The sequence below is a fragment of the Opisthorchis viverrini genome (genome assembly GCF_000715545.1).
Source record: "Opisthorchis viverrini unplaced genomic scaffold opera_v5_37, whole genome shotgun sequence".
NCBI classification, from domain to species: Eukaryota; Metazoa; Platyhelminthes; class Trematoda; order Opisthorchiida; family Opisthorchiidae; genus Opisthorchis; species Opisthorchis viverrini.
Window position 1 is genome coordinate 2,347,380 of NW_008751693.1, and position 18,138 is coordinate 2,365,517.

Sequence of the window (18,138 nt, forward strand, 5' to 3'; positions counted from 1 at the left end):
CCCTAACCGATCTATCGTAAAGCTTAGTCATCGCACTAATCAACAAACAGGGACATCAGACTGAACACCCAGCACTGACCACGTCACTAACCATAGGGAATCTCACGGATTGGTTCCCCGACTGCCTTAAAACCCAATCAACCTACTTACTTACTCACTTGGCCTGACGAAGCTTTTGTGTCAAAAGCGAAACGTTGCCCAGCAATAAATCCACCGATTTTTTACCAAACCCCTCTGAAACGATGACTTCCCAATCGGTCCCAAACATTTTCCAGTTGGTTATCTCATTGTTAATTCATCAATAGGCTTACCGAATTCACGACGCGTTCGTTTTGGTGGGCATATTTGGCCACTGAAGGACAGTAACTATTGCCGATTAGTACAAAAAACTGGAAGCTCCTTAAAATTTTCGGCTGGATTACCCACGCCAGAGTGACTAAACGGTTGCAGATCAGTTGCTAAGCTTGGCGAACGGGTCAACAACTAATGAATCCGTATGAACCACCAGTATTTTGCCACATCTCTGGCTTGTTATAGATTTGTGCTAGTCTTTCATTTAGACAGTCTCCATTGATTTCGACTACTGTTGAGCGATTACTAAAGGTGTGTTTTGTATATGTCCGCTTGGTTTTGACTTTTAGGTCTTGGAAGATGTGGCTATTGGTTTGGACGAATCAGAAGACGAAGACAACCAAAAACCGGATCCTGACATGGATACAGGCTTGGTTAGTGAGACGTCCTCTATGTAATGCATGATATGAATTTTCACTCATTTTCAATTGTGTTTTCGCTTTTAGCAGTCACAAGACTAAGCTTTTCAGCACAATGTTTCCACGAACGTCATCAACAGAGGAGGTAGCGGAAGTTGGCATAAGAACGGTTCAGCTTAATATCGGAGCTCGCTTTTGTCAGTATGTTTGTGAAAATTATGGTGGCATCGACATTCTCATCTAAGTTCACCGACGAGGGACACTGCCTTTTTCGCTTGAACATCTACATCTTCGTCCTGTATTTGCAAGCCTTAATGAACCCATTGATGAACAGCTCTCATATCTGAATTATTTTATTTGACCTAAACTTGCCCTTCCAGTTACACATCTACGAGCTGCTGTACAATGAGTCCCTGTCTGACTATTGTTCAGTCTGAAACATTACGGGACTCGTGGTTGTTCTGTGACCAAGTTTGAGCAGTGATTTCCTAGCTACCTTTCAATCGCACAAGGCTCCACTCTGGTAAAAATAGAAATACCCATAGACCTAAGTTCAGAAAATCACTTTGCTACTTGGTCATTCCAGTTGTGCACGACACAAAGTTTTGCATATGTAGCGGTTTCATTTAACTTTTTATACCGAATATGCCCGGGGGACTTTTTCAACCGACCGTGAATTTCGAAGCTTGTCACAAAGCTCTTCTAGTAGTGGGTATTTTGACACTCTTTAAGAAACCACCGATAACTCCAGGTAGATGCAGTTCCTTACGTGAGTTGTCTTTCTCTGGACAGTTGCTCCTTCGCTCCATTGGAGCCTGATGTTTTCCTTTTGAACGACGTGCCAACTCCGCATGCATTCATGATTCTCCAGTTGCGTCGTTGAGGTACACAACCCTGATAGCTTTAAGTGAATAAACGCTTCTTTGCAAGATCCACTAACAAAACCGTCCTGTTTTCACAGTATATGCCAACCGACTTCCTCGTAGGGTTTTTTTTCCCACAACCACATGAAAGGTGGAAACGAGCCAGGGGGAGGAGTCAAACAGTGAATTGGCAGTTATGTACAAAAGCCATTTCCAACAAACTCAGCTGTGCTTGTCACTGCCGTCTTCCTGGATGGGGATCCCCAAACAGGACACATCAGTGGTTAGAGACATTGTCACACATGGCCCAGTCACGCCCGGTCAATGGCGGTCATACATCCAAGCAAGCACCTTCAGTGCATAGCTACTTTCCCAATCTCTCTACTTAACAATCCTGTATTCACACCGATTTATCGGCTCCCGCCTCCAATGGGCAACTACGTACCCCACCTCCTCAAATCATCATTTCATCAAATCATCATCATCATCATTTGTCTTCTATCCTGGGCGGGGAGGGATGGCTTTTCCCCCATGAGAAACTTTTCTCGGCCGGGCGACCAACTCAGTTTGAACAGCTTTTGAAAGCGTGTCAGTGGCTGTAGGTGTGAAGTCATCATGTTCTCTTAGCCAGTTCGTCTTCTATAGGTGAGGGAAAGGGCCGCAACGGAAAGGGCTCTGTGTGGACTAAACATCGCCGCAACATATAAATCATCTGACGTTTTGGCTTTCGGCCAGTTATCTCTGTCACGGTCTTGTAATCAGTACGAAGCACAGTCGTGTGAGACTCCCACCCTCTATCCAGTTTTGCAATGAATTGAGCCATACTGGGTTTCCCAAATGAAAGGACTTATCACTGTGCACTTGCTGTGTGGTGCAGCGACTTAGCTGCCATTTAAATGGCCATAGTGAGCATGTTATATCACTCTGAGATTAGCCTCGGTGGGCTACCTTACCGTTTCTTGTTCTATTTGTCTCACCCGACATAGTGAATCCTCCAAGATTCATCATCGAATAAGGTTGTATTTGGCTCCGATTAACGATTGACAAAACACTTTTGGTGTACCTTTGAGGAGTATCTGTTGATTAGAGCTCTAGATAGCTCAGTGGTTAAGGTCAAAGCTTACCAACCGAACGTTTTGTGGTTCGAACCCAACCTAGGCATCTTAAGTAATCATGTTGAGTATTTCACTCATGGCACTATTTCAGCCGTCTTGCTTCCTTCAGGTGGCATGGCAGCTAGGCACGAAAAGGGTGTTACAGCTGAACGATTATCTTTCATTATCTGTGATTTGTATTTACCCTGTTTCTGATTGGTAACCCTTCAGTCGCCCATCGAAGATAGGTAATATGAATTATCTGTGATTTGTATTTACCCTGTTTCTGATTGGTAACCCTTCAGTCGCCCATCGAAGATAGGTAATATGATTAGGTGTTCTAGGTTTTTGGAACTTCCTTGCATACTTCCTTGCTTTGCCACCTTCCATAAATGTGATCTTATTATACTTTTCAGAGTATGGGAACTCCACTTTTTGCGTCGGTTTTGAAAGAACTGCAAGTGGTAATTGCATGCCGACGGTTGAAAATGCAAGAAAGAGAGCAGCGTGCTTTAGAGAAGCGACTCCACACGAATTCATCGCCGATTTCTGAAACAACGGCAAAGCAACTTGTAACTAGCGCACAGGTACGTTCGCATTTTTTACGATACACTGTGAGTTTTTATATTTCACCTTGTCTTTACCCACTCAAGCTTTTTCATTGTATGAGGACCAGTTCTTGAAAACTTTTCAGTCTGTCTCCTTGTGATTTTTCGTCATCCTGGACTGACAAACTATCAACAAGCATATGGTGCGCTGGTGGCGGAACGTCGGCAGGTCGACTTGATAGGACCAAACGCTTGATCATGAGAGTTGCTCATGTTTATCTTCGTTTGGATGAAATAGACCCAACGAAGTCTTGGATCACTCTGTTAAGTCGCAGAGGTGCATTCTTCGTACAATCCATCAGTGATTGAGGCCACTTTCAAACCACAAGGAAGCACCCTTTGATGTCGACTTTTTGGGTGTTTTCAGTTTGGTTTGCAAGCAACCTGTCGCTTGGTGGCACTGTTTTTTATCAAGCTCGGTTGTTTTTCTGTGAAAATTGTCCAGACAGTCGTACTAATAACCGGGTATTAGTTGGTCCTTGTATCGTCTACCCTGCTTGGTGGTCCACTGGCATATCTCGCTGTGGCAGGAGATTGATGGTGACCCACATGTTGATCAACTTCATTCCGGAAAAAGGCACGTATTTTGCTCGGCGAATGAACTTTTTTCCGTATCTTCTCAGATAATGTAAACCAGGACAGTGGGCCAGAACGGTTAGTAATATGATCTTCTGATCTAGTGTGTTTATCAGTACGGAATTATTTCTTTTGTTATATTGTGGCGCTGATTATGAAGTCGTGGCTGCTGAGTCGACTGATAGGGCGCAGTTATTGAGCATGTAGCTTTCGCAGGAAGTCAATCAAGTCAAGACGCTCTGATTAAGTAAATTCAGAGGTTTAGTTCTATTGCGATTCCCTATTTCAACTGCCGCATTTAAATGCATGTGTTGAACAGAAGTACAGCGCGTTATGGACGCTCGCATCGAGTGATGTCGTGAGCGTGGCATGTCATTCATAATTATTCTATACTACTTGAAATTGCGTAGTAGTTAGCGCGCAGTCCTGAATTAATCCTCGACGTCGTTGCCAGTGTCTGTCCGGTGGACACATTATCCAATAGTTCATCGTCTCATCCAGACAGGTTTGCCAGATCTATGAACTACATAGTACACTAGCTTCCCAATTCTGTTCGTTATTCGACCTCTTAGTCATGGTCAATAATGTACAGTACTTGGTTATCTTGGTTCATTTCCCTCAACTTATCCTCTCGATTGCTTGCCGGTATATGGGTTTGAAATTTCCCGACTGGTATGTCTTGTACACGCGTAAATGTCACATTGAGTTTATACTAATGTGAGTTATCAGTGAGATGATCTCCTGACACATAGCCTGCTTTATGTATTTGGCTGTGGTTATGGGCCCTCTTACCATATCATGAGTTCATGATGGATCATTGGGTGAGACGCCTTAAGGGGGCAACAAAGCAAAGGTCTACGGAAGGAGTTGGTGGAGAGAAAAATAGGTGTGCCTACTCCTGTGGGTATTAGAGAGTGAATAGCAGGTTTGTTTCGTTTATTGTGTACATACCATTCAGATAACCTTTGTTGGTTTGTTATTGAAGGTGTGTACACTCATGCTTGCTCCATATGAACCATGATCCATATTTCATGAGTTTGTAGACAACCGAGATGACACAAACCTGCTCGTTGTCGATAGACTGCCATCCCATCAAAATACAACTTAATGATGGCATGTGCTCCGATACATGCAATCATACTGTGGTGTCTAGTCTCTTGACTACGGAGTTTTTTTTAGCCAGTAGCAAGGCTTGATTAGACCCTTGTGGTTTCGCTTTATCTCACTTGCCTGGAAATAAACGAACACTGTCGGACAATACTTCTCTTAGTGTAGGCATTGTTCGTTCCACTGGTCTGTCCGAAAAGGTCTGATGGTACATCATCAGTTTCCTCGTTGACATCCTGGAATTCGTAGTCTTGTATCTGCCCACCATATTCAGTCCTCACGTTAGCTATTATTCACTGTACACCGTAATCGCCATCGAGGAGAAATTGATATGTGGTGTTTTCTGAACAACTGGGTACTCGCTGATGGGTAGTCTTGTTGTGCTGTCGAGAGAAGCGGTCTCTCGTGAAAAGAGTGTCAACTTCCCCAGCCGGTTGTCAGTATGTACTCTGTCTTTTGGGTTAAGCTTTCATCTGGCGCATCTCATTAACTACTGTCATCAGCTGGTGCATCTGTTCAACTCTCTGTTTTAGTTCACGGAACCAGGTAGTTGTGAAGTGCGACCTTTTATGGCAGAAGACACAATGGATCCCAACCCTGTCACAAGTCAAGAAGCCGCGGTTTCAGATTCTGGTTTAAACGATTTTTTCCGGGACGCCACCGTGCTGGAGAAGACTGATCTCATCATAGCACAAAGGCGCCTCAGAAACCAGTGTTCTTGGCATACCAAATCGGCTGTGAGCAAGAGGTTCGATCTCTTTCGTCAGGCCAGTACCGTCACCAAAGATACAGCTGACGACTTATTGGTGAATCAGAGTGATACTCTCATATCACCCAAGGACAACCTTCCTCCCCGTACCCGCTATCCCGTTAATCCGTTCGTTTCAAACCCCTCATTTGCAGCAGCTCTTTTGGCACGTCGTCGGAATGCAGGCTACAAAGAGGAAGAAGCGTTTGTTGATATTGGAACGGGCGACGGAATACTGGGGATGGAGGCTGAACAGTAACAACAGCACCAAGGGAACCAAATTTCCACCTGCTGTTCAAATATTCATTCAACGCTGTTCATTTACACCCGCTTCGCTTGCCTATTTCTCCATTTTCAATACATCTCGGTGATCATGACTACTTACTTATTGCGGACTCTCTATATGTGCCTTTCATTGCAGTTTTTAACTGAACTGCATTTCCCCATGAAATTTACGCTGCTGCTCAGAAAATATCAAGCCAAGTGACTTTGAACGAACTCGAATTCTATTGCCTATTTTTCAGTATTTATGTAAGAAATCTACTTGACTATATGCTTGTAATAAACGGCTTTAGTGCAATGAAAAGCATGTCATTTCTTTACTTTTTTGTAACCTTCTGTTGAAAGCTTACGGAATTGAAAGATGCTATGTTCCGAATGAAAATTTTTCCTCAAGGATATGTGTGCACTGTCGGTGTCTGCGGATTCTCGATAGAACGTATAGTTGGTGATGCAACGTGACCGCTACTTCTGTCAGTACAAACTGTGGTGTTTGCGTATACCGTACAAGCGATTTCTGATGCAACGCAACTACTATGCACTAGGCGTACTTAGCCCTTCTCTTCAGCACCTAACCTGTGTGCATTTGGTATAAACGAAATTTCTGTTCTCGTGAGAAGTGTCGTTTTCTGATAATGGAGCTCCCGTTGTGAACTTCATCCTGTACAGGTAATGCAACAGTCCATTTTGAGAAACTGCAGAGAATTGGCTTACTGATTCATTTTTATTCTGAATCAGACCCCTGCCCATTTCAAAAGCCAGTTCCATATTTTGTAGGGCTCATCAGGTAGGTAGCTTTTTAGTTTAGCTCTTGCTTGATTGCCGAAACATTTGCAGATTCAGCTGTCTTTGATGGGATCCCCAGCAAAATTCCATCTGGACCGCTCGTTTATGTTATTCTTCGATTGAATTGGCCGCTCAAAGGTCGCGAACCACCCACAGTTTGGTGTTCTAGTAGAACACACGGTTGATGGGACTTCAGGGACTATATCTGATGAGTCTAAAAAGGGGCGAAACCATCGGGAAGTTTCCGACAACCTTATAAATAGTGTGTCATGTCAAGAAACTATGCGTCGTCACAATCACAAGGTTTTCAAAACGGGGACTACTTGCTGATTACATCGCATCCGTGCAAGCAGTCGAGCGGAGACCGTTCAAGCGCAACTTTACTTTTGTCCACTGAGCTACCTGGGGGGGAGCGAGATGGCTCAGTGGTTAGAGTGCGAATTTACTGACCGGAATGTCCTTGGTTTGAGTGCGACCTCTGCCTCGGGACTTCCCGTGTCTAGGCTTGGGCAATCTGGCAGTATCCCAGCCCTCGTGCTTCCTTCCGGTTGTATGGCAGTTAGGCATGGAAAGGGTGCTACAGGTGAACGATGGATGCATACATACCTAGGGTCATATTCACTGTTCACTAGAGGTGGTCTGTCAACAGAAAACAGTTAAGATAGCCGATTTCTGGCTCTACTAATATACTGACTACATCTTGGTCCAATTGTGACTATTTATCTTCGAAGCCATTTGCATTTTACAGGGCGGTAATTATTGTTCTTTAGTCCCGAGAGAATGCTATACCGGTATCCTTTCCTTACTATTTACAGAGAGAGCTCTGGGTGCTACATGGTGTTGAGCACCTCTTATTTACAAGAACGTTGGAAATATTGGTCCAATTAGATACGCCTCATTATAGTGACGGGAACGCTGTAAAATTAAGAACTCATTCTTTTGGCGGATTTTTTGTTTCATTTACCTGTACTAAAACGGAATAGTATATTAGATAGGCGATTTTCGTCTAAGAATGGCTGAAGTTCAGTATCCCTGCCGTACGGTCACATTAATGACCGTAAGGTGATCATTTGCCGAGTGAGCCGTTAAGGAGTATGTGCAGTGCATTTTTTCAAAAAGCTGGCCCATTGCCCACTCACATCAACCGCCTCCAAGCAGATCAAATTACATGCGAATTGAAGGAAATCCATATTCCGTTTTGGACTAGTTGCACTCGAACAAATTCAAAACAGGTAGCTACGAACCATTCACGGTGTAGCACTTTCCATGCACTCTACAAGTGCGTTCTGCCTGTCGTTTTGTGTGTGTGCCTGTCGTCCTGTCTCTCGTGTCACTTAGAATGAAAGTACCCGTACCAGTCGAACTAGTCCCTCCCTTTGGATCGATAACGTACCGTCGCCAGCATGCCGTCCATAAAATCGGCCCACTATCTTGGGGAAAACACATGACAGTAGGAATCCGTATATCTAACATTCTCTTCCCTTATGACTGTGCTTGTAACACAACAAGCATCTTGGACACACGGTTTCCCGCACGCTTCGGCTGTATTGATTTTTTCCACTGGAATCTGGTTCGTTGGTCTTATGCGATGGGGAGGCCTGCAGGAACCTATCGATTTTCAAGGCACGTGTTGCGCACACGTTTCTCAGTTGCTGAACCATGTAAGAATTCAACAGCTGCGGCGCCCTAGTTCGTAAACAAAGCTACCGATTTTTCATATGCAAATTGCAGTACTTTTCAAATGAAAAAGTCTAGCTTGGAAAAAGTGGATTATGGATTTAAATGGTTTATCAATGCACTAATCCCTCCCGAAAGAACCTCTCTGAAGAAAAGACACTGCACTTGAGTAACTACACCACCGTTTCTCACCAGCTGTGGTAACTTAAGGGCAGTTATGCAGCTACGCTTTAGTGTAAAATATACACCAAAGAGGATATTTTCACTTCCTCAGGGGGCTACATACCCGGGCGGACCCATGCTTCAGGGGATTATTGTACCGCTAATTAGCCATAAGGATGTGAGATGACTCAGTGGTTACAGCGTGAATTTATTGACCGGAAGGTCGTACCCGACATCTCGACTTGTCCTGTCTAGTCTTGCGCAACCTGGCAGTATTTCAGTCCTCGAGCTTCCTTCGGGGGGCATGGCAGCTAGGTACCCAAAGGGGGTTACAGGGGAACGATTATTATGATTAAGTAGTCATAAATCGTGAGTGGCATTGTTTGAAAACAATATCCTTGGCTTAGTTACTTGAATAGTTAGACTGTTCGGATTCGCCATCCACAGCTTTTAAATATCCGTATGGGACTCAGAGCAATGTTGGATAATAAATTGAGTTAAAAATCGCCAGTATAGTTGCGTCAGCAGTTTACGAAAATGGCTGTACTTTTATAGAGTGATACACGTATCCGATGCAGCTCAGTCTAGTTACTCAAGATGTGGCTGTTGGATTCGAACTTCGGTCTAAACATTGGTTGTTAGATTAGTTGCCTATGGGTTTAGGCTTGGCGAAACAGTCAGCAGCAATTTGTAGACAGTCGCGGGATTTATAGAACCACATTGTTTGAATAGTCCTCTTGCCGTCCTGTCGAAGCTTCTCTGGTGAGTTTACACTGGAATGGGGTTTCAACGTTATTGGGGCTCATTTATGGCCGTACCCGGGTTTGAACTCTAGACATCTACCATGCGAGATGAGCGTGTCGCCACTACCCTATCAGTACATGCTGGGCGCACCAGAATTATCGTGTCTGAACAGGCAAATAGTGTGATTGGTTTGCCCAACGACCCCCTAAACTGTCCGATCGCTTGATGTTCACTTACCATGCTTGTGTGCACGACCTACATAGTGAATTCACGTGGCGTTTTCCTGATTTGATACACGCATCAGAAATTTGTTAGTAATCTTTAGCGTCCAAACCTTCCCATCAACCTCTGCGTTTCAAGATAAGGATTGTTCATTTCAACGACTAATTTTGAAATACCGTATCACGATGGACGTGAGCGATCATGCCACAAGTCGTTGTCTGCCGATATTCCTACAAACAACCGTCAGGCATTCATCCTCACATTGGCGCGCATGATGGTTCTAGCTGGTCAGTAAGAAACCATCAGTTCACAAGAATTGTAGGTGGATTTTAAAACGTCGAAGAAAATCGTCGTAAACTGAAATAGCCTATGTCACATGAAAGATTTCGACGGATGTGTAGACTTCCAGCAACGTATCGAAATATTGGTAGATCTGGCACGTCAACTGGCTGCCAACCAGGTATAAATTAATGTGTTTGCTAGCTGACTGCCAAGTTTGGTCAACAAATCAACTGCCACTTAGTCAACAGCCAACTAGTGAACTGCTAAATGGACTTACATTCGAGTCTCACTAGTTTTCGTAAGACTGCCATGTCAGACAGTAGTTCAATCTTGAAACAAAGTACCAGAACATTACAGGTAGACAACTCGATGTCTTGACCTGTTCTGTGAAAAATCATTCAGATGCAGGGTTGAAACAGGGAGCTGCTCTCAGAAAATTGAATTTCACGGAATGCGTAACTGACAGTGTTGTTGATGGTGTGTGACGTTTACATAAACTGGACACATCGGTGATGGGGCATTAAAAGTGGGAGATTGTTGACCGAGAATGGAGCGAAATGACCACCTTCAGATTCTCCTTCATCAGGTGTTTCCGCGAAGTGAGCTGCCTTGTTATCCAGGTCGGGACGTATTTTATGTAAATGCCGTATCACTGTTTTGACTGATCTAGTCCAGATGAATTAGACAACGTCCTTCACTCACTTCATAACCGGTAATTTAGATCTTCGTTAATGTCGCCGAACCAATGTCAGAGTACACTGTTCCCCTGTCCAAAGTAAGTTTATAAAATAGTTTTGAAATAGAATAATGGATGCTTCCATATGAACCCAAGTGTACGACAACAGTACTATGATTATTTTGTTCGATGAACTGCCACCTTTCATGTGCATGGTTCATAGTTGGAAAATCGAGTTAGACTTGCTAAGCTTATGTCTGGGTTGACATGCCCTTTGGGCGACGTTCAGAGCAATGCCTGGTGAAACTAGTGAGAAAATGCGCCTTTTTCCAAGGTATAGGAGACAAATCGAAAGAAGATATTAACGACAAACCCCTTTAGCTTCTGTCGGCATTGCTGGATATAGATAACTCGGTAACACTGCTCGTTTGATGGTCTGTCTTGATGGTAACCTTGCTAGCGTTGCGCCAATACTAGAGGTGACATCGTCAACGCGGGGTCGAGTGAATGCATTCCTCTTCTTGTGTTTATTGAATTCCTAATCAGTGTGTTGTGGCTCCAACGTGATTAGTTGTTTGCCAGGAGGCTTCCGCGTGACTTGATTAGTCGACTTTGAATCTGTTTTGCGTTTTGGTCCCGCATACTTGCATCTCCTTGGTTCGTTGAGTGACTTCTCCGTTTCTCCGTTGTCACTGCTTTTTGCTTCATGGTATGGTATACCTGTACTCTATCGGCTAGTTGGGTAATTTTTTTCAATGATCCGACTGGTCTATTGGTTGGTGTTGCATTGTTTGATTTCACACGTTGTATGGAGTCCGACAGTTGTAAATGCTTTCGTTCGTAGGAAATGACGCGGTGGATCGATGCTCATGTTCCTGTATGGAGTTCCACGCCTCGAGAAACTCTCAATTCCGCTTTATTCTTGCGAGAGTAAGCAGCTAGACGTTGTCCCTTTCGAACTGATATCCCTCAGTCTTCGCGAATCGAAGCAATCCCATTGAGTCACGACTTCTGCTGACAAGCTTGTGTTCTTTTTAGGTGAAAATTTTTCTTCCCCGGGTGTCCAGACGTTCCGCAACCGTCGTCCTTGTTGCATTTAAATCAACTAATATGGATAGCGAAGTTTTGTTGGAGGACATCAGTTTTTAATCTTCAATTTTTTTCTTATCCTGCTCTGTTTATTGCATGTCCAAATCCACTGATAAACTATTTTACCCGCTTCCACAGTTGTCTTTTCTCTATATAACGGAGTGTTCATGATGGTGAAACGACCAACAATAGTGACATCATTTCTCTGCGAATCTTTAGAACTCCCTACAACTGAGCAGCCTGAGTCGTTAGCCTTCATTCTCCAGTGCTTTACTCCTGTGATTTCGTGAAGATCCTTGAGTTCCTCTGGAGTTTTATTTATTTTTCTTGTTGGTTTCGCAGTTTGATTGTCCGAAAGATAACGGTAGGTGGTTCTGTAGTTGAGTCAAGCGTTAGCTTTGTCAACGTATTCCGCTTTGTCCAAAATGACAAAATAAGGATAGTTTCATCCGATTTAATGCTATTAGATGCCCTTTTCTTCAATAGATGTCTCGTTTCGCATGATATCTGAGATTGTGGCTTGAATTATCGTTTACTTCAATTCACCATTGAGGCCGCTGGATTTAAAAGCAGTATTGACACTGGCCAAATAGTCTAGGTTACCGGCATTCTCGAAATTAAAATCGAGCTTTTGATAAATACATGCTATAAATGTCGATCGGTTGGCCCGTCAGTCAGGTAGCGCCACAGAAGCTTGAATCCTGCCGGACACATTTTGTTCCGAGTGTTGGTGCCCAAAATGTACCGAAAAAAGGATTAAATGTGAATGTCACATTAGGACACTGAGTCGATAAATCCAACTGATAGGATTTCAAAAATAAGTTGTGTAAATGAAGAACTCTTGTGAAACTCATACTTCCAGACTGTGCGAACGGTTTTAACTGTGATTTTTGAAATAATCACCCAATAAATTCCCGCAGTATTAGTCTGAGAACAGCCTAATAGTGGACAGCGAGGCGACTAAGCAGGGTTACTGTGCAAATCATCGGTTTAAGCCATCGGAACCTAGTTGAATTTCAAGAAACCTCGACTGTATATAGCGTTAACACAACGAAATGCTGTGTAAGCCTTTACGTGGTAACAGAAAGTAGTCTTGAGGGTAGCAAATAAAGCGGATGCCAACCCATAATCCACATACGGGTGCCTTGTTTCCATCCCACTTTCCTGTTGGCAAAAACTTTCGCATGGTGAATGAGTTCACAAAGCTCAGCAGTAAATCCGTCGATTAGTTGTTCGCCCTTCCTCAAAGGAAATACTTCTGAACTAAATACTGTGGGTTCTTCGTGTTATTTTGCCAAGCGTCCTTTTGATACTCCCTAATATGCAGTCGATTCTGATGGTGCGCATACAGTCATTTCTAAACGTTATGGGTAAAGTCTGTCAATGTTTGCTGGAATATGGTGCGTAACGTCCGCAGTTATGCTGGGCCTACTGCGCTATCGACTTCTTACTTGACGACGTTGCTTAGTTGTGCCCAGGCCATTGTTGTTCGCAGTCATTTTCACAGACTAGCCGAACCTATTTTCGCATCGAGACCCGTCTCTACCCTTTCTGTTTTTTGTTAAGTTTAATGGCAGTTAAACGATGTTGTACTATCATCAGTGATGACAGACAACGTTGGTGAGTATCCGTCCATTCGTTTCTGTTTGTTGAAGAGCATGACAGATCACGCAAGCGCTTTAATTTATTTCTCATGAAATTTCCGTGAACTTCCATTTCTTGGACAGCAGGCTGCAGGTTGAACTAAACTTTCTACCCAAAATGTAAGCTAACCTAGTTCACTTCTAACCTACCGTATTTGTCAGCATCAACTTTCCTTTCTTCGCGTACTTTTTGCTATTTTTTGTAATGGTTTGTGATTACTATTGGTTTTTCCGCGGAGCTATCCCAGTACTTTTGCTTAACCTTGATAACCGGTCACCTAAACATGCCGTCCGAGTTGCAGCCACAGATCAGTGAGCTTTTAAAAATGCAAGTTCACATTGAAGATAAGGAGTTAGAATAGCAGGATGGTATGAGCGCTTTTGGACGAAAAACCACGTGTTCCGAAATGTAAAAAAATGAAACTTGTAGTAAACGGAGCCGAAGAAAGGGCGTCCCTGTTATGATGCTTGTCACGGCAGGTAAACATACGGTGTTGTAAAGTGGGTGGCCGTCTATTGGGGTTACGCCTGCAGTGAGCCTGCCAGACTACGCGATAGGGAGAAGACAGAGAACTCGGGACACGGCTGTATTGTCAGGACAAAACATACAGAGCGTCTGCGTAAATATATAGGATGACCAAATGGCCAAATATGGTCGTTCACTTGTTCGTTCCGTCCCGCCAATGGCGGTGTTCCGGTCGTGAACACTCTCAGGCCCTCTACGCTGGTCGTATGTTGCTAAGCCATGTTTGGTGAGCTCCGCCAACGCACCTGCTTTCTGGATGTGTCGTACCGATGGTGACCTTGGGGATGCGTCACTCTCTGCACATGAACTTTTTCCATATCTGAGTGCGTCCCGACAAACGGGTCAACCCATTTCTTACGGAGGCGTCGACCTCTCGCAGTGTGACAGCTGAGCGGAGCAGGTGTTGGTAATGAGTCGGGGCAAGCTTACCTTTGACAGACGTAGGCTGGGATTGGAAGAATGGTACTTGGACTATTCACCAGCACCTCAATGATGGTTTTAGAGTGGGTGATTTAGTGACCTTCAAGTCCAGGTCTGCTTGGGTGCGGGCGTCCACAAGTTGCACAAGTCCAGGTGGCTGTGGTTTCGCCCTTTGTACGACCGTTTCGAATGACGCGCCTGCGTTCAACATTGAGCTGTGTTTCGCCTCACAGCTCCTAGGGCTTGTGCAGCGGTTCGCCACACCATTCTACGAAATATCAGACTTTCCCAAGTTCCGAAACCAAGGTTGCAGTTTTCCAAACTTACCTGAAGACCGTCACAGTACTGAAAATCTGTGCCCCCTGAGTTTGAGCTCCATTCCTTAAACGGTCGTAAACAAGTCACTTCGGAGTGTTATTGTCCGTCATTCGTCTAGGGTGGCCTATCCCGAAAAGCTGGCTGCACATTAGAACGTATTTGCTTCCAGAGATATTATTTCGTTTGAAAACTTCGATTCCCATAATTCGATTTGCGTACGCAATTTGTCGTGTCTTGCTCATGCATCACAATCTGAATTAGTCGGGCATCTGAATATTTCATCGGTATAGTGTCCACCTTTTTTCACCATACGACAGCGGTACACGGAAACCCTGGTGTCCACACGCAATTCCTGATTGCTGCAATAGCGTTTATACGGGCGACTGAAAACAGCGCTTGCCTTGGTAACCCGAGCATATAGTTCAGTACCGATTGTCAAGTCTGTGGATAATGTACTGCTCTGTAGAGGAAATTTTCGCGGCACGCTTTGTCACAGTCATGTATTTGAATATGGGTGTCTTTTGGTGAGACTCCGCAGGTTGATTAAGCATACGTATTTTAGAAACATCTATATTCACACCAGACAGAAATGTTGCCGAGGCAAATACTGTGATTATCCGCCGCAATTCCACTTTTGAATCAGCAAGTAGGGTACAGTCGTGTTCGACTAGGAGCACTCGGATCTCCGATTCACGCAGCCTTGTCCATGAGGTGCTGCAAGTCGATGAGGTAACCGTATAAGTACTGGATCGGTGCGTCATTTTTGCGGTCACTATTTGATTGTGCGCAAACTAAACAAAGTAGGGACCACAACACAACCCTTTTCATCCCTTGGCGGTTTCCACCCCAGCGCGCCCTCTTCCATGATGAAGCGATGTGATAATGTTGACAATTTTTTTCGGGGCAGTCAAAATCTTGAACAGCATTCCACAGATCCCTCTCATTTGCAGAGTCCAACGCCTTCGTGAAGTCCACCAGAAAATTGCATGGCGAATGGTTCCGTTCCCGGCGTTTTCCTTTCAGGCGACGCACTGCAATTGTAATGGCAGTCGTGTTGCGTCCGCCACTACTAACCCGAGTACAAGTCATTTTGCATCATCCTGTGAAATTTCACACAAGAATAATGTTTTCGGAATTTCATTTAGAACAGCTATATGACCGCGTTTCACCCTCCTTGATAAAAGGAGGGCGTGCCTTTCAGCTCTGTTGCTTTTGTCCGTATCAGGAATGAGTCTAACTTCCGAGGGTCCGAGTCGGAATCGGCTTACCTTCACTCTTTCGTTTGTGGTTTCTTATTTGTCCAATCTTCAAAGGCCTGGCATATTTCGATTGTTCCTAGTCCTGTAACTCGATCATCCCGGTTGTGGCTTGACAGTCTATTCTTTCTTCTTGTGGCAGCCTTATGGAGATCAATGAATCACATGATACTGAAGGGTTCACCTATCCTGAAGACGCAGGGAGAAAGGCATAAACGTCCGATTCCTAAGACTGCTGCATATAGCATGTAAGTTTTGAGACACACTGGATTTTTGACTTTTAAAAGTAATTCGACTGTGTTAGACGATGCGCCGGCGACACCAGTAAACCGTTTCCGCTTCCATACAAATGGAGATTCTGATTGCCTGGGGAATATGCCCTAATGTACTCACAGCCCTACGACCACGAACAGGACTACTTTAGCCCCGAATCACCTCAGACCACAACTGGTTGTAGCACCTGGACTCTCTGATCATTGTCTGGCTGCCTTCCAGGCATGGTAAAATCACGGATTTCCAGCCGATATAGCCTTCGAAGCCATTGCAGCATCGAAGCCCGACCATCACAATGAGGATGATGGTGACGATAACGCATTGGGACACAGTAGTCATCCCAACAACCGGACGTTATAAGTAGAGAGTGCGTTCAAACATTTGCGAAAACATAATTCTTCGTGCAATAGGGAGGTGAACCTTCCACCTTGTGGTATTAGTGAATATATAAAGATTCACTGAGCGTCTAGATTACGGGAGTGTTGGATACAGAGCATGGCCTCTCCAGAGGAAGTGCGACTTTTTTTTGTAAACGACTGTGCTGTGCCTTCATTGGGTTTATATGTTTTCGAACTTTGAATTTCGATGAATGCTACTGACTTACTAAATGAAGAGCGATTCTTCTCAGAGCTTTGCTTTATTACACTTGAAGAACGCCGGGACAAGGTAATATATCAGAAAACGCCCACAGATGGGGTTAGGAACGACCCACGATCCTGTGGGCATCCAGTAATTCGTTACTGGTACACGTTCAAAGAATGCTTGAAATTTCACGAAATTCACTTGATTTCCAGAGAATTCCTCGACTTTGGGTTGATGTTTGGTCGATATATGCAGTTAGGTTTTAGATCCTCCAACAAGCTGTCCAAAAAATCAAGTCCATTATAAGGGTGACGACGTTCCTGGTTGCAGACAGCAACAAGCGCCCAACTGCGGTACTCAAATGAGGTTAGTTCAATTCCTTACGAAAAAACTTCTCCCGACTACTGCTCAGAAAGAAAACAGGTGCATTCGTTTAGCTCTGTGTGCTTCTTCGGTTGCCCAGTTTTACCACAGATTAATTGCGCATTGAGGGGTGGATTAACGATGTACGTTCCGGGGGTTTAAACCAACCTAAAGCATGCATACTCGTCCTACTTTTACGACACCATGGCGTGGTTAATTGGTCACAGATAGAAGATCACATAACCACAAATTTACACCAAAGCAAGTCGTTGTGCTGTATTATAAATGGAAACTTCCAAATCGGAATTATTCTCATGGAAATACGCACCCGATTCGGATACTCTTCCGCTTGTAGTGAGATGTACTGACTATCGGAAAGTGTAAGTTTTATTGAAGTGACAACAAATCCAACTACAAATTGACGGTCAACCAATTGGTATTTCATTACAGTTGGGCTAACATGAAGCAAACCTGTCAAAACTTGAAATCCACTGGCCAAGTTCAACGTTACGAACAATGTTTCCATCAGGTTTCTAGCAAGACTGAGCAACGACAAATTGATCTTTTCTGACGCTTCGATTAGACTAGACATCAAAGAACGACTACTGGTCAGAATGGTCAAAAGCAGTGGTGTCAGAGTTGCAGGCATTTTAGATGCGGTCGCAAACCGGCGTCCTGCTATGGGATGACATGTGTTTTAGATGTCAGCTGTCTTCTGGCAACTAAATGAACAGAATGATGCAGTCGGTTGACTGAGAACACGTGTTTTTGCTTGGTTTTGCGAGGAGATAAACGAATTCGGCACTATGGAGGGGTGGCTAATATTTTGACAAACAAACTTAATCAAGATATGGAAAGAATTATTGTCTGTGAGTTATGTAGCATAACTATGCCCACACCGACAAAATCTATTCCGTGCGAGAGTCAAGTTTGAATTGCTCAGCAGAACAATTGAGCGACCAATCTGTTTCTGATCCCGCTGCGTGAGCACCTTATCACCCGTTGTACCAGTAAATTTGGTCTTGACAGACAGAGAGAATAAATTGTATTCACAGTTACCGGTGGTGGTGACGGGAATGAACTGAATCTACTTCTTTCCTGCGTCAAACGTTCTGTTGCCGACACAATCTGGCT

The 18,138-nt window shown here is 44.1% G+C and overlaps 1 protein-coding gene across 1 annotated transcript in view; it reads left to right on the forward strand.

The window, feature by feature from the left end:
• Positions 1-6,598, forward strand: part of T265_02865 (hypothetical protein) — a gene marked incomplete at both ends in the record, with an annotated part of 29,472 nt that extends 22,874 nt beyond the window's left edge. The window contains 3 exons of the mRNA XM_009167209.1: positions 642-725; positions 3,084-3,254; positions 5,492-6,598. Of these exons, the coding sequence (XP_009165473.1) occupies positions 642-725; positions 3,084-3,254; positions 5,492-5,965 (729 nt within the window). The remainder of the gene's footprint in view (positions 1-641; positions 726-3,083; positions 3,255-5,491) is intronic.
• Between the last annotated feature and the right edge of the window lie 11,540 nt (positions 6,599-18,138).